General features: G+C 44.3%; 1 protein-coding gene across 1 annotated transcript; it reads right to left on the reverse strand.

The window, feature by feature from the left end:
• Positions 1 to 407: 407 nt before the first annotated feature.
• On the reverse strand, positions 408 to 12,485 carry vret (vreteno). Its single transcript, XM_074109995.1, has 12 exons — positions 12,402 to 12,485; positions 11,510 to 11,833; positions 11,056 to 11,166; positions 10,593 to 10,791; positions 9,813 to 9,971; positions 9,346 to 9,480; positions 7,743 to 7,918; positions 6,463 to 6,610; positions 5,951 to 6,111; positions 5,063 to 5,147; positions 4,064 to 4,243; positions 408 to 3,878 (listed from the first exon to the last, which is right to left on the reverse strand). Exons 1-12 carry the CDS (start codon positions 12,483 to 12,485, stop codon positions 3,712 to 3,714), a joined length of 1,929 nt encoding a protein of 642 aa, XP_073966096.1. The 3' UTR covers positions 408 to 3,711.
• Positions 12,486 to 13,382: the final 897 nt, after the last annotated feature.

Below are 13,382 nucleotides of genomic sequence, written 5' to 3' on the forward strand. Positions count from 1 at the left end.
AACCATCCACGAAGTGATGCCAGACAGAAGAAAAGTGATAAGCATGCCTTCATTGTCTGTTAATTACGAAGGACTCATTCAAATTCTAATTGAAGAAGCACCGAACATTTAGACTTGCTCCAGATACGGTATCCGGTTAGGAAATATTGAGAAAATGTAATTTATATTGGTGGAATACCTGTAATAAGGCGTAATAAGTACAAAAACTCCCAATGACTGCACGTAGTCATGGAAAAGAAGAAAGAATGTTTGAAACATTGCAACTTACACCTATCGTCGTTCTACAAGAGAAATTTAAATTCATCTAGAAACATGTGAAAACGCTTGATATTTTACGTCACGAGACGAGTCTGACAGCTGTTCCAACAATTATTAAATTGTGAACAGGATTATATCAAACTCTCCCCCAATAGTGTTGTGTGCAAGCTTAGCTAAGTCTTGAGGCTTTCAAACAGAGATTCAAGTGTGTGTGATATTTCCACTGTTCATTTTATTTCGCCCCTCACTACTTTTTCGTGAAAGGGAAGGAAAATTTTTTTTTGTTCGGGCATCTTGTATATATTGGTGCATTTCAGCCCGCAAAGGGTTTTCCCCAGTCTGCCCATGTCGCAACAACTGTACCGGTGCCGGTGGTGAAAACATTTTGTTTCCTCATTTTCCTTTCTTTATATTCCATTGTTCATGTCATTTTTCCCCCTCGTCGGCGAAGGTAGTAAACATTTGTAATTTTTTGTCCATTTTCCACATTTCCCGCTAGCTTTCATTTTCAAAAGAGGAGTGTTGTCGCGTCACCCCTACTGCAATGTAGGTGTCAGCATGTTGAGGTAAGCTCGCAGCAGCAGCGAGCAACAGAGCCAGTCGGCCCTAAGTCACCTTACGCGACACGCGCTTAATTCGGCGCCCCGGCTCCCGCCCGGTTAGCTCACCCTTGATAACCATCAGCTCTTATGTAAACTAATTTTAGTCAAGTGTGTTAAATAAACATTTTTAAACACCTACTGTGTTGAACACTTACATCCCAGTGCTCACCTTGCATAGACATTGACGAAGATAGGTAGTTAAAGAACCATCAGAACCCGCTATATGTAGCTTGACGAGGATTTTTTTTTTGTATAAATCGGCTAGAACGGTAAACGATAACTATCAAATAACTCATGGGAAAGTGAATTGAAAACCCATACATTGAATTCTGCATCAAGCTTGTAAAACTGCTTCTCAACGGAGATTTCCAAAGCACGTACAAAGTCCCAATAAGATTGTAGGTCTGTGAATATTAAGACATTCGTATCGCCAACTATCTTTTTAAGAATAATTATAATATCATTGGCATAGAACACATGGCTGAAAATTCCAAAATTGTATTTTAGGTCCCCATTAACGTTCAACATGTCATTTTATTTCAGTAACTGAGGTACCTTTCACACAACAATAATACTTAAAAAGAAATCGCTACAAGAAGCGCTAGGAGTAACTTTTTAGGAGTATTTCTTTTTGGATTAGTCATTTTATAAAAATGTCAACTTCTATTGAGCAAGCTTTAAGCAATTAAAAATCGAATCAACACACATATTTGCATGAAGTTTGCCCGTGTAACTTAACAAATATTAAAACATAACTATCAACTAAAGAAATATTTACACATGTCAAATTTACAGCATACAGAACTATTATAATAGAAAAACTATCAGATCTAATGGGAATTGAGGAGTATTTAACAACTAGAGTTTTAGATTGAGTAGTCAATATTACCTCAGTGCCCATTACTTGACAATTCTCACACCAGCTTCCCATTCGCCGGCAAAGTCGGGCCGTGTAAACAAATCAATAAACAAAAATAATGACAGTTTTGATGATTCATGGTTTATTAATTACAAGCAAATGCTACGGGATGTAGACTGCAATTATTTTTACTAAGCTGTTAACATTTCGATGCATCATTATCTCCATCCTAGCCTTCTCTCTAAGAGGGTTCACTAATGGTTCGCAACTAAATTTTGGCAACCTGATTCATTTCGCAACTGTTTAATATTTCTAAAACTGTAAATATTTCAGGATTTTTATAAAACTAACCTAACCTAAAGGGTTCTACATGATTACCCTGAAATAAATCTTGAAATATTTACTGTTTTAGTTTGCGAAATTAATCAGACTGCCAAACGTTAGTTGCGAAATGAACGGATACCCACCCTCTAAGAGAGCTTGGGCTGTAGTTCTCACGCGGGCGTCGTGCAGATTGGGAAATTCCCACACATCGTCGAACAGTTTCACACGTGCACGCAGGTTTCCTAACGAGATGTTTTCCTTCACCGAAAAGCATATGGAAAATTTCGAATGTATTTTCGTATATTTCCACAAAAACTTGAAATATGCGAGCACGGGCTTAAACCCATGACCCTCTGACGACCGAGGCTACCACGGTTTTGATCACGGATCGGTTTAAAGGTGATCACTGTCTATATCCCTTAGCAAATAAACAAAAGTTGTCCAATAAATAATAGTCGACCAAGTTAATGCTACTATAAAATTTTTCGGGACACTTTCCCTGTCAGATAAAAAACGTAGGTGATTGTCCTATTCATTTGCAAAACACAGAATGCAAGTACAGGCACGGAGGATTCAGTATAAAAATATCTACTATTATTCCTAAAATATCCCTGGGTCCAGGGAGGGGGGTCATGATCCATCCCCCTTTGGATCCGCCCTTGACAAACTTAAGTCGATTCACAACTTGCACGAATGTATTGAACGAAAATAATGACACTTGTCACTGTGTGACATTCGTGCCAGCTATTGTGAATCGACCTGTATTAAACCAGAGGTTCTCAAACTTTTTCTCGTTTTACTGTTTTCGGTATATCCTACTGCTACATTTCTACTATATTTCTATACTCTGTTTATTAAACCAAGATACTAAAGTGACAGAATAAAATGTCAAATGTAAAAATAATGTGACCAGCATACTACGAATAGTGCTGCTGCTCTCTGATTTCGGTTTTTGACATAATTGCATTTAATCGATAAAACATAATATTTTATGGAAACTATAATAAAATTAAAGCATTCAATATTTGACTCTCAATAAGCATTGAGCTTTTTGGCAGGTCTTGCTTAGAATCAAATTGAAACTTAAACATCGACGTCTACAAAAACTCGAAAAATTTCCTAAACGGTGGCATTTTCATTAGACCCATTTCGCCTTTTTTTAGAATGTCCTAAGTGCCCTACGTGTTTTAATACATCACAGATCCGTTAATATCTTAATATTTTATACTTTATACGTAAAGTAACTTAATATTTTATACGTAAAGCACATAGGTAAAGCCTGTCAAGTACCTATTTAGCACTCGGTAGAATCCTGTCACAGTCAGCATTTTCCGCACTTATCAAAAAGACTTGATAACGACAGCAGAGGCTCCCTGAGACTGGGTTTCACTGAGTGCTAAATAGGAACTTGTCAGGCTTAACCTACCAAAACTTTTCGGTGATTACCGGTTGAGGCACATCACTATTTATGAGATGTAAAAAACAGGTTGAAACGTCATTTTAGTATCTTGGTTCAATAAACAGAGTATAAAACCCCCTTTTTTCACGCCAACGTGGAGCCCCATCTGGTCTCCAGTAGACCACTTTGGGAACCTCTGCATTAAAACTTAGATACGGGATATTCTTGGTCGACTATATTATACCTCCGGAACGTGTGTGGACCCTACCCTACACTGTCATGGCTCGGATGAGCTCCGGCGCTTCGACGAGGAAATCGCCGGGGGCCTGTTGTTTGAGTGCGCGGGCGACGCGCAGCGTACCGACGCCGCGGTCGTCGACCTTCATGTGCTGTTTGGCGAGGGCGACTTGCGCGTCGGTGGGCTCTTTGGGGAAATCTGTGGGGAAAATATGATTTCATCTATCCCGTTCGGAAAGTTTAATTTTCATTTCATGGGTAGATAGCCGGGTGGAAAATTGCGTTTTCATATCTAGGGCGCATATGTTATTTGCGCGCTTTGGGCATCGAAAGAGGAATCGTCCCGTATTGGTTAGTATAAGTTATGACCCTCTATTCGGTTACCTTTGATCTCGACGGAGCAGCAGGCGGCGGGCAGGCCGGTCACGAACTCGGGCATCATCTTGCGCAGGCGCGCGACGGGCAGCAGCGCCAGCTCGCCGTAGTCCAGCAGCAGCAGCTCGGCCGCCGCGCTGCCCGCGCCCGACTCTTGTTGCACCAGCGTCGCGCGGACCCACAGGTTCCCTGAACACAAAGTGCCAAGGGCGTTACATGTGTCACAAACCCGATGGCTCTGAGCAGATTGTTATAAAACAAACCTAACCTAACGTATAGTTCTACAGGATGACCATTTATAAAAAATATGAAAAACGTACGGTTTCAGCGGGTTTTTTTTAAATTATGACTAACAATAATTGACAAGATTTCATATTTCTAAGACTATAATTTGATTCGTTCTCTGTATTCTGTTTGGAAAGAGAAAAACGCTGATATTTTTAAAATTTCGCTACAACTATTAATTAATTTATTACAATTTTTTAAAGATGTGCTTATTCTAAAAGGGCATAACTCCAAAACTACGACACAATAGATCCATTACTTTTGTCTAGTCTCTTAAAAAAAAGATCACGTAAATCTGACGAAGACGTTGCATAGTGACGGTAAAAAAGACAACGGAAACATATCTATTCTGTCGTAGTGTTGGCAAATTCAGCCATATTTTTTTAAATTTTTTGTATTTTTTTAAATATGGAGAAATCAATTATAATAAATATTTTCCCATGTTCAGGAGGCAAAACTCTTTCGATTCCTGTAGTAATTTACAGGTGTTAAAAAAATGAAATCTTGTCAATTATGACAAACATTACATTATGACTTATAAGATTAAGGCAGTCAAAAGGATCCCGGCTCTTTCACCACCCATTGATTAATTTTAATTGACAGATAAATGTGATGGCATCTCCGTCTATTAGAACAAAACAAACAGAGACGGCATCACATTTATCCTTCAGATAAAAAATTAAATCAGTGGATGGTGAAAGAGGGGGTAAATCTATCACTTACTTTTAGGACAATGCGCGACGCACAGCTCCTCCAGTTTCGGCAAATAAGGGTCCTTGCACAGCGCACTGTTGCAATACTCCGCCAACTGGAATCGACACGTCAGGATATAGGACCCGAACAAAAAAAAGGAAAATAAATTTGTGATAATATAATTTTTGTTAAGGTTAACTGTGCCGGGTGTGGCCTGTAGTAGGAGCAAATAATTAAAACATAGATCGTACTCCACTACTTCCAGCTCGAAGCTTCCGCTCGGCAGGTCCACTTATGTCAGCTAGTGCAAATAGGCATGCAGTATGGGTGGGTTGGGTACTGTAGTGGACGGACGGTCCACTAGCTTATTATTTCCCTATCCAAATTAAATTCACTTTTTTATATATTTTTTGTATATTTCAAGATCACGTATTACATTGGCAGCTAGCATACCAGTCTTCTGTTTAACACCCTTGCGTCCGTTTCCTATTATTATTTTAAAATTAGAACTATGCTGCCAGCATCGAATCAACGGACACAAGAGGTTAGTACAGTACCGACCAGGGGCACTACTACAAAATTCGAAGTTCGTATCGTACAGTCCCTTTCACTCTCGTATTAAATAATATGAGTGTTAAACCGTGATTAAAATCACTTTTGAATCAATAGATGGTCACTATCTCGTCTTAAGGAAAAGCTGAATCGCGCTGTTAAGATTTTCCCAGCAGGCTATGAAAGGGTTGTCAATCGTAAAGTTGTCATTTCATAAGCAACCGTGGTTTGATTAACATGTGCGTTCTACATTCAAACAATAAGCGTTAGCGGGACGGCAAGACACGAAGTCGAATGTAGTACTATCAGGTGAGTACGGACTGGTTCTGCTAGTGTGTGTGTATGCAGCATCATCTAGGTACCGACCGCTTCTGACAGGGCAAGCGCCTTGGCGGCGTGCGGCGCGCCGCGTTCGTGTCCGGCGATGCTCCCGCCGCGGAGCATATTGGTGTCCAGGACCACCAGCTCGAAGCTTCCGCTCGGCAGGTCCACGTAATCCAGCTCCTCGTACATGGGCGCTCGGACGTCTGAAACGGTGGCGTTTAGTCAACGTTTTCCAACAGTTTTCATTTAAATAAAAATCAAACAATATAAGCGCATTAGAAATGTTTCAATAGACGCATGACAAAAAATATTACCAAATTTTCTTATACTTTGGCGCCTGTTGCGGAATATTTATTTAATTCGAACGAATTTGAGGTGCAATTTTATACACGTTTACTACCTATTATCTGCCAAAGCCACTATTCAAACACAGTTGGGGGTTTGTTCTTCCCAGTGTTAGAAACATGCGTGTAAGAAAAACTTGCAGCTTTTATAAAATAAGTAAGGTCCGGGTGTCGCGGGCTCTTAGTTCAGCACGGCACTACGGCACTCACCCATGACGTCGCCGCCGCGCTCCAGCAGCTTGACCCACTCGGGCGTGCAGAGCGCGCTGACGGTGCGGTTGACGTCGAGGGCCGACTGCGCGACGCTGAGCCGCACGGCGCTGCCGCTGGCCGCTGACGCCGCGCCCGACGCCGTCGACTGACAACACAAACAATTAGACCCGGTCCAAACGGAGCGTTCTGCAAGGGCACTCGCGCGTTCCCGGGGTACTTGAGCTACATACATCCCGTCCAGAAGCTCGCGCGCGCTTCCATTGCGACGTACACGTAGCTATCTTAAGGTCGTGGGTCGTATGTTTTTAGTTCCTTATATAGAACTCCGCAAAGTACTCACACACAGACAATAGTGAGCCAACATAAAAAACCGGCCAAGTGCGAGTCGGACTTGCGCACGAAGGGTCTGTACCATTGTCTATACAACATAAGACATTAGTAAAAAACGGCAAAAAAATCAAGTTTTTGGTAAGTATGGGATTTTAAATATTTATTTTAATTTAATTATTTAAAGTGATTATGAATATTTCAAGCGCCTACCTGTTGACGTTATTAATATCAAGCAAAAAACGGTAAAACAATCACGTTTGTTGTATGGGAGCCCCCCTTAAATATTTATTTTATTCTGTTTTTAGTATTTGTTGTTACATCGGCCACAGTAATACATAATCTGTGAAAATTTCAAGTATCTAACTACACGGACAGCCAGACAGACAGACAGCGGAGTCTCAGTAATAGGGTTCCGTTGACACCCTCTGGGTACGGAGGATCCATATCGACTCGCATACTAATTGAAAGTCCGAATGTAATGTTTGTCAGAATTATTGTTTGTCATAACTCTTTTTTCTCAGAATCCAATAATTGTTCAGAATTTATATAAAACAAACTTAACCTAACCTATAGTTTTCAATAGGATGACCATTTAAAAAATTCAGGAAAATTTAAGGTTGCAGTGAGAAAAAAATTATGACAAACGATGATTCGGACAAAAATTACAGCATGACTAGCGAAGAGTATGCTAACTTTGGTGCTCCCGGGTACGGAACCCTAAAAAGGATCTAAAAGAAATCAAAATCGGTTATACATATATTCTATATAATTACGTAAGTTGAGCACCAGCATTATTTAATTCTTTATCTTTGGTGAAGTGGTAAATTATCCAGAATGACACTAACTGTCACTGCCAAAGTGTGATGTCAGATTGCGGGTCAAATCGTTCCGAATCGAATGTTATAGTAACCACGCGAAAATCCTGTTCTTGAGTACAGGTGACTCACCAGTATCAACTCCGTGGTCTCGTTCTTTAGCCCATCGAGGAACTGCATGGCGGCGTCGTTGAACGACTTCTGCGACATTTGCAGCGTAGCTTGTGACACTAGCGTCGGCCGCGAAGAGAGGGTCAGCTCCGGAGGGCACGCGTAAATGCCTTCAAGGTACGCTACTGTGGTGTTACCTGTGAAAATATTAAAATAGAAATAGAAAACGTTTATTCGCATTTCGCAAATTACATAAGTACACAAAATAAAACAAGTATAAAGTAAATATTAATGAAAGTATTTGCGAAATCGCGAAACGGTCTCAGCTCAGCATAGTGCTGGCCGTAGAGGCCAACGCTGGTCTTCCGTTGAGACCGCTTGGCGACTTCACGGAAGGCGACAGAAATTCAAAAAAGTAAATCTAAAAATAAACAAATAGAAAGTAAGATAATTTAAATTAAATAATAACTATAATGAAAACAAACAGAACATAAAACCAGACAAAAGACACATGTACAATAAAAAATTATAAACAACACAGTAAAAGAAAGAGTCGACACACCACTCAACCATCCATAGACCACAGACGTCGATATGCACAATCTGCCAATTGTCATGTCATATCTCATCTGTGGCCTATGCCGAATGTCAGTGTCACTGAACAGACATTACACCTTAGTACACCCATCAAAAGTATTAATATTAGGGCGCAGGTCTTGGCCTCCAACACCAGATTACGCCATGCTTTACGATACAATACTGCCCTCTTCCGCACTGCACGTACGTGCCAAGGGCCCCGCGATGGATTGGGCCCTCTAGTCTCTACTCCATTACCAAACGATAACCAATAGCTAAATAGTGCTTTATCATCATAGCAGCATCATAGCGTCACAGCAGGGTGCCCAGGGCCTCTAACAGGTCTAACAGGTTTTATGACGGCCATGACAATGACTATTTTGCACCACAATAAGCAAAGCATGTTATGGTCAATACTTTTACGTTTCAATCACCTCATTTTCGTGGTCACATTTTTTATAAAAGGACATGATTATGATTTTTTTGGAATTCGATGACATTTTCGACTATTTGTTTCACGTCCAGTAGTTTTACGGGATAACCTGGGAACTGTAACATTCTTCTACCATAAGACCATGACAACAAAACTGTGCCCACGAAAATCATACGGAATCAACCGCTCGAACCCACCCATGATTACAGAGTCAAAACATCAAGCATGTCAACGGATAATGAGTATCCTATTTTGATGTGTGTATTTCGCGAATTTTATGATACTGCCAGCCCAACGCCATCTGTTGGTGAACAAGCACAATACGACCAAACTTTGCGGTTTATTCGAAGCTAGATAGCGGAATGGAGCGAGAAAGTAATGCGGAGCGGAGCTGCTGACTATTTTTCCATTCGTGAAACTTTCCCGCTTCCCAGCTCCACTTCCTCGCTCCGCTTCCAGGTTTTGTATAAATTTTGAAGCTAGTTACCATTACCAACTCCCTGTCCGCTAAAGAAGAGCTGAGATTGTATGCAATTCTATTGATGGATTTTTGTCTCGCTCCGCTCCAGTGAACAGGCAGGCATCTTGATCAACTCCGACTGGCGTGTCACTCACCATACTCAATGTACTCCAACAGATACTTGTTCAGCTTGGAGTTAACGCGGCGGCAGAGCGCGCGGTAACACATGTCGTCAGTGTACTTGGCAACCACCGTTTGGCCCACCACCGGAGGCTCAGTCAGAGGTTTAGCTAAACAAAAAAAAAAAAAAAGGTTTCATGCATCATATATGTGATAAGATCATAACACAACTATTCAAGATTTTTTTGCAACTAGCTTTTACGCGGGACTCCGTCCGCGAAGAACTCGTTTATCGCTATCCCGCGGGAACTATGATATTTTTCGGGACAAAAACTATCCTATGTCCGTTCCCGTGACTCAAAGTATCTACATAGTAGTAAAGTGTATACATATTGAATTTTATCTAATTCGATTCAGCGGTTTAGACGTGAAGAGTTAACAATCAAACAGACTTATACTTTCGCATTTATAATATCAGCTGATGACATTTTCCAAGACTCACCTGTCATGCCATAAACGGCTATCTCCATCACGATATCGTCGAACTCCCTTTGCTGTTCAACGTCAGAGCTGCGCACGAACAGGCGGCTGGGTTCAGTCGCGTCCACGAGGATCACCCGGGACTTGTCGGTCAGCGGGGGCCGGGGCACCTCCGGGATGGCTGCCGGATAAATAATAATAATAATCCATTTATTTCAAATACCATATGTATCCAACACCACCACCATTATACATATATGTTCATAGATGGTCAGTAATATTGATTTTTAAAACTGTGTTAGTAGATTTATAAATAATTCAAATAAAGTTAAATACATTAAGGGGCTGTTTCACCATCCATTGATTAGCGTTAACCGACGGTTAAATGTGATGCCGTCTTCGTCTATTCGAACAAAACAAATAGAGACGGCATCACACCTAACCGCCAGTTAACACTAATCAATGGATGGTGAAACAGCCCCTAAAGCTAATAAATTAATAATAAAGCAAATTCAATTTTTTTTGTATTGAATTTGGAAAATTAAGGCTTCGTCCGGTTCGAAAAATCTCTGATGTGAAAATACTTTAATTTATGTATCTGTTTGATCAGTTATAGTTTTTTGGAATTTCATTATAAAAACTTAATTAAATTGGTTTTATCCGGTCTGTAAGATGGAATTTTTAAGCTTCCCTGTGTTTCTATTCTAGCAGCCTTTGGCTTCCCACGTTAGCGGGAAAATTACACATTTTTTTCTTAACCTACATAACTATTTCAAATACATAAAAATGCAGCTACACTTACAAGGGGAAGCTGTGGCGGTGGCTGCCGGGGCCGCCGGGGCCGCCGCGGCTGTCGCGGGCTCGGCAGGATAATCTACGGTTGGCAACCAGCGCTGCACAGTGCCGGATCCCTGCGGCGCGTTCGTCGCGATGTTGACGAGGGCCACGTTCAGGGTGCCTCCGGACTTGGAGACCACGGTGCACATGAAGTTGTCGCCGATCTGTGGGCCAGCGTGGTTGTAGTTAGCAATGTATTAAAGAATTCGGTGAAAAAAAGCCCCAGCAGGCAGCTGTAACTCGGGCAGCGCCCCGTAGCGCGGCGGCAGCGCGCGGCAGTCCGCGCCGGCGGCCAGCGCGCCAGCTGGCTGTCTCACCTGCGCGGCGGGGCGCCCCCAGCAGGCAGCTGTACTCGGGCAGCGCCCCGTAGCGCGGCGGCAGGGGCGGCAGTCCGCGCCGGCGGCCAGCGCGCCAGCTGGCTGTCTCACCTGCGCGGCGGGCGCCCCCAGCAGGCAGCTGTACTCGGGCAGCGCCCCGTAGCGCGGCGGCAGGGGGCGGCAGTCCGCGCCGGCGGCCAGCGCGCCAGCTGGCTGTCTCACCTGCGCGGCGGGCGCCCCCAGCAGGCAGCTGTACTCGGGCAGAGCGCCCCGTAGGCGCGGGCGGCAGCGGCGCGGCAGTCCGCGCCGGCGCCAGCGCGCCAGCTGGCTGTCTCACCTGCGCGGCGGGGCGCCCCCAGCAGGCAGCTGTACTCGGGCAGCGCCCCGTAGCGGCGGCGGCAGCGCGCGGCAGTCCGCGCCGGCGGCCAGCGCGCCAGCTGGCTGTCTCACACCTGCGCGGCGGCGCCCCCCAGCAGGCAGCTGTACTCGGGCAGCGCCCCGTAGCGCGGGCGGCAGGGGCGGCAGTCCGCGCCGGCGGCCCAGCGCGCCCAGCTGGCTGTCTCACCTGCGCGGCGGGCGCCCCCAGCAGGCAGCTGTACCTCGGGCAGCGCCCCGTAGCGCGGCGAAGCATGCGGCCGCGCAGTCCGCGCGCCGGCGGCAGCGCAGCACAGCTGGCTGTCTCACCTGCGCGGGCGGGCGCCCCAGCAGGCAGCTGTACTCCGGGCAGCGCCCCGTAGCGCGGCGCAGCCGCGCGGCAGTCCGGCGCGGCGGCCCAGCTCGACAGTTTGCTGGCGTCCAGCAGCGCGGCGGCGCCGGCAGACACGCAGCGCGCGCGGTACCAGGCGCCGTCCAGGGTTTCAGGTACACGAACGACGCCCGCGGCTTCGGCCTGCCGATCAAACACCACTAGCACCACAAGTTCTATGTCAAAATCCATAGTTCCGTCAATGGAACGCAACACTAGTCTATTCGATACTTGAAACAAGCACGCCGTGTGGGCGCTCGCACCGTACATTCGCGCGAGTTAACGGAGGCCCTAAGAAAGTGATGCAACAGGCTTATTTATAGATTCAACGCCGAAGGTGGGAGAGGCCTATGTCCAACAGTGGACGTCCTAGCGGCCGATACTATGATTTTTAATTTTATTCGACTGAATGGCAAACGAGCAAGTGGGTTTCCTGATCGTAAGAGATTACACCGGCCCATAAACATCTCCAACACCAGGGGTATTGCAGATGCGTTGCCAACCTAGATGCCTAAGATGGGATACCTGAAGTGCCAATTATTTCACCGGCTGTCTCACTCTCCACGCCGAAACACAACAGTGCAAGCAGTGCTGCTTCACGGCAGTAATTAGCGAGCTAGATGGTGGTAGCAATCCGGGCGGACCTTGCACAAGGTTCTACCACCTGAAACCTGTTACTTATATTATGATGATTGTAAGACGAGACACTCACTTGACGGTCTGGCTGGCGAGGCAGGCCGCCGTGAAAGTCATCCTGCAACAGCTGCATGTACTGGTCGGTGCATTGTTCGTTCATCGCGAGACAGACGAAAGCCCTCGCCGGCGCGGCACTCCGCTGCCAGCGACTCAACGCAGAGGGTGAACGTGTCGTTCACTGATAGAAGGTCGATGAGACAGCTGAAAAAATAAAGTTGAGTTACTTAATAGTATAGGTGTAGTGCGTAATATAGTCTTCCATCGCATTTTATCTGAAAGAGATTTTATTTATTTATTACAAGAAAAAAAAATACAGCATTACAGTAAACACCAATGCGCTGTAAAATTTCAAAAATATACAAAACATAAAATAACATTAAAAAAACTATGAATATTGCATCCACCGGATAGTCCAGCTAATTAGGAAACCTGACTAGTCTTATTTCGATTGAGAATTTGGGATCAAACTTTTCCACAAAGGTAATCAATCGCCCTTTACTTGTGGTAAACACGTATCTGTATACGAGTCAGTGTGCGTGGGAGCAAAATCATTAAGGTTATAGTATACGTAGGCGGGATGATAAGTAACTGGTACTAACATATATTATCACGTTGGACGTCAAAGTCCTTCCTTGCACGTCAAAGTTTCCTCCTAACACTTCATTTTGCAAATTTTTTGGACCTCCCTTCGTATCTAACGGCAGGGAGTTACATAACAGAGTGGCCCGGACTGTATATGAATGAATAAACATAGAATTCAGAGTCGCGGTGCTCCGAGAGGAAGGGCTACGAATGTCGAGCTAAACTCGATTTAAGATGCGAGTTATCCGGATTAATTTAATATAGAATTTAGAGCTTCAAAGAGGGACAGCAAGGAGAAAGTTATGGGACTTATTGTTATGAATAACTTTGCACTTAGACTTCGTGTGTGGCGGAAACAAACAATAAGCACAAGTGACCTGAGCACCGGCACGCTCGCGACTGATCGCTCCGTCGA

Source organism: Choristoneura fumiferana, chromosome 30 (assembly GCF_025370935.1).
Source record: "Choristoneura fumiferana chromosome 30, NRCan_CFum_1, whole genome shotgun sequence".
Taxonomy (NCBI): Eukaryota; Metazoa; Arthropoda; class Insecta; order Lepidoptera; family Tortricidae; genus Choristoneura; species Choristoneura fumiferana.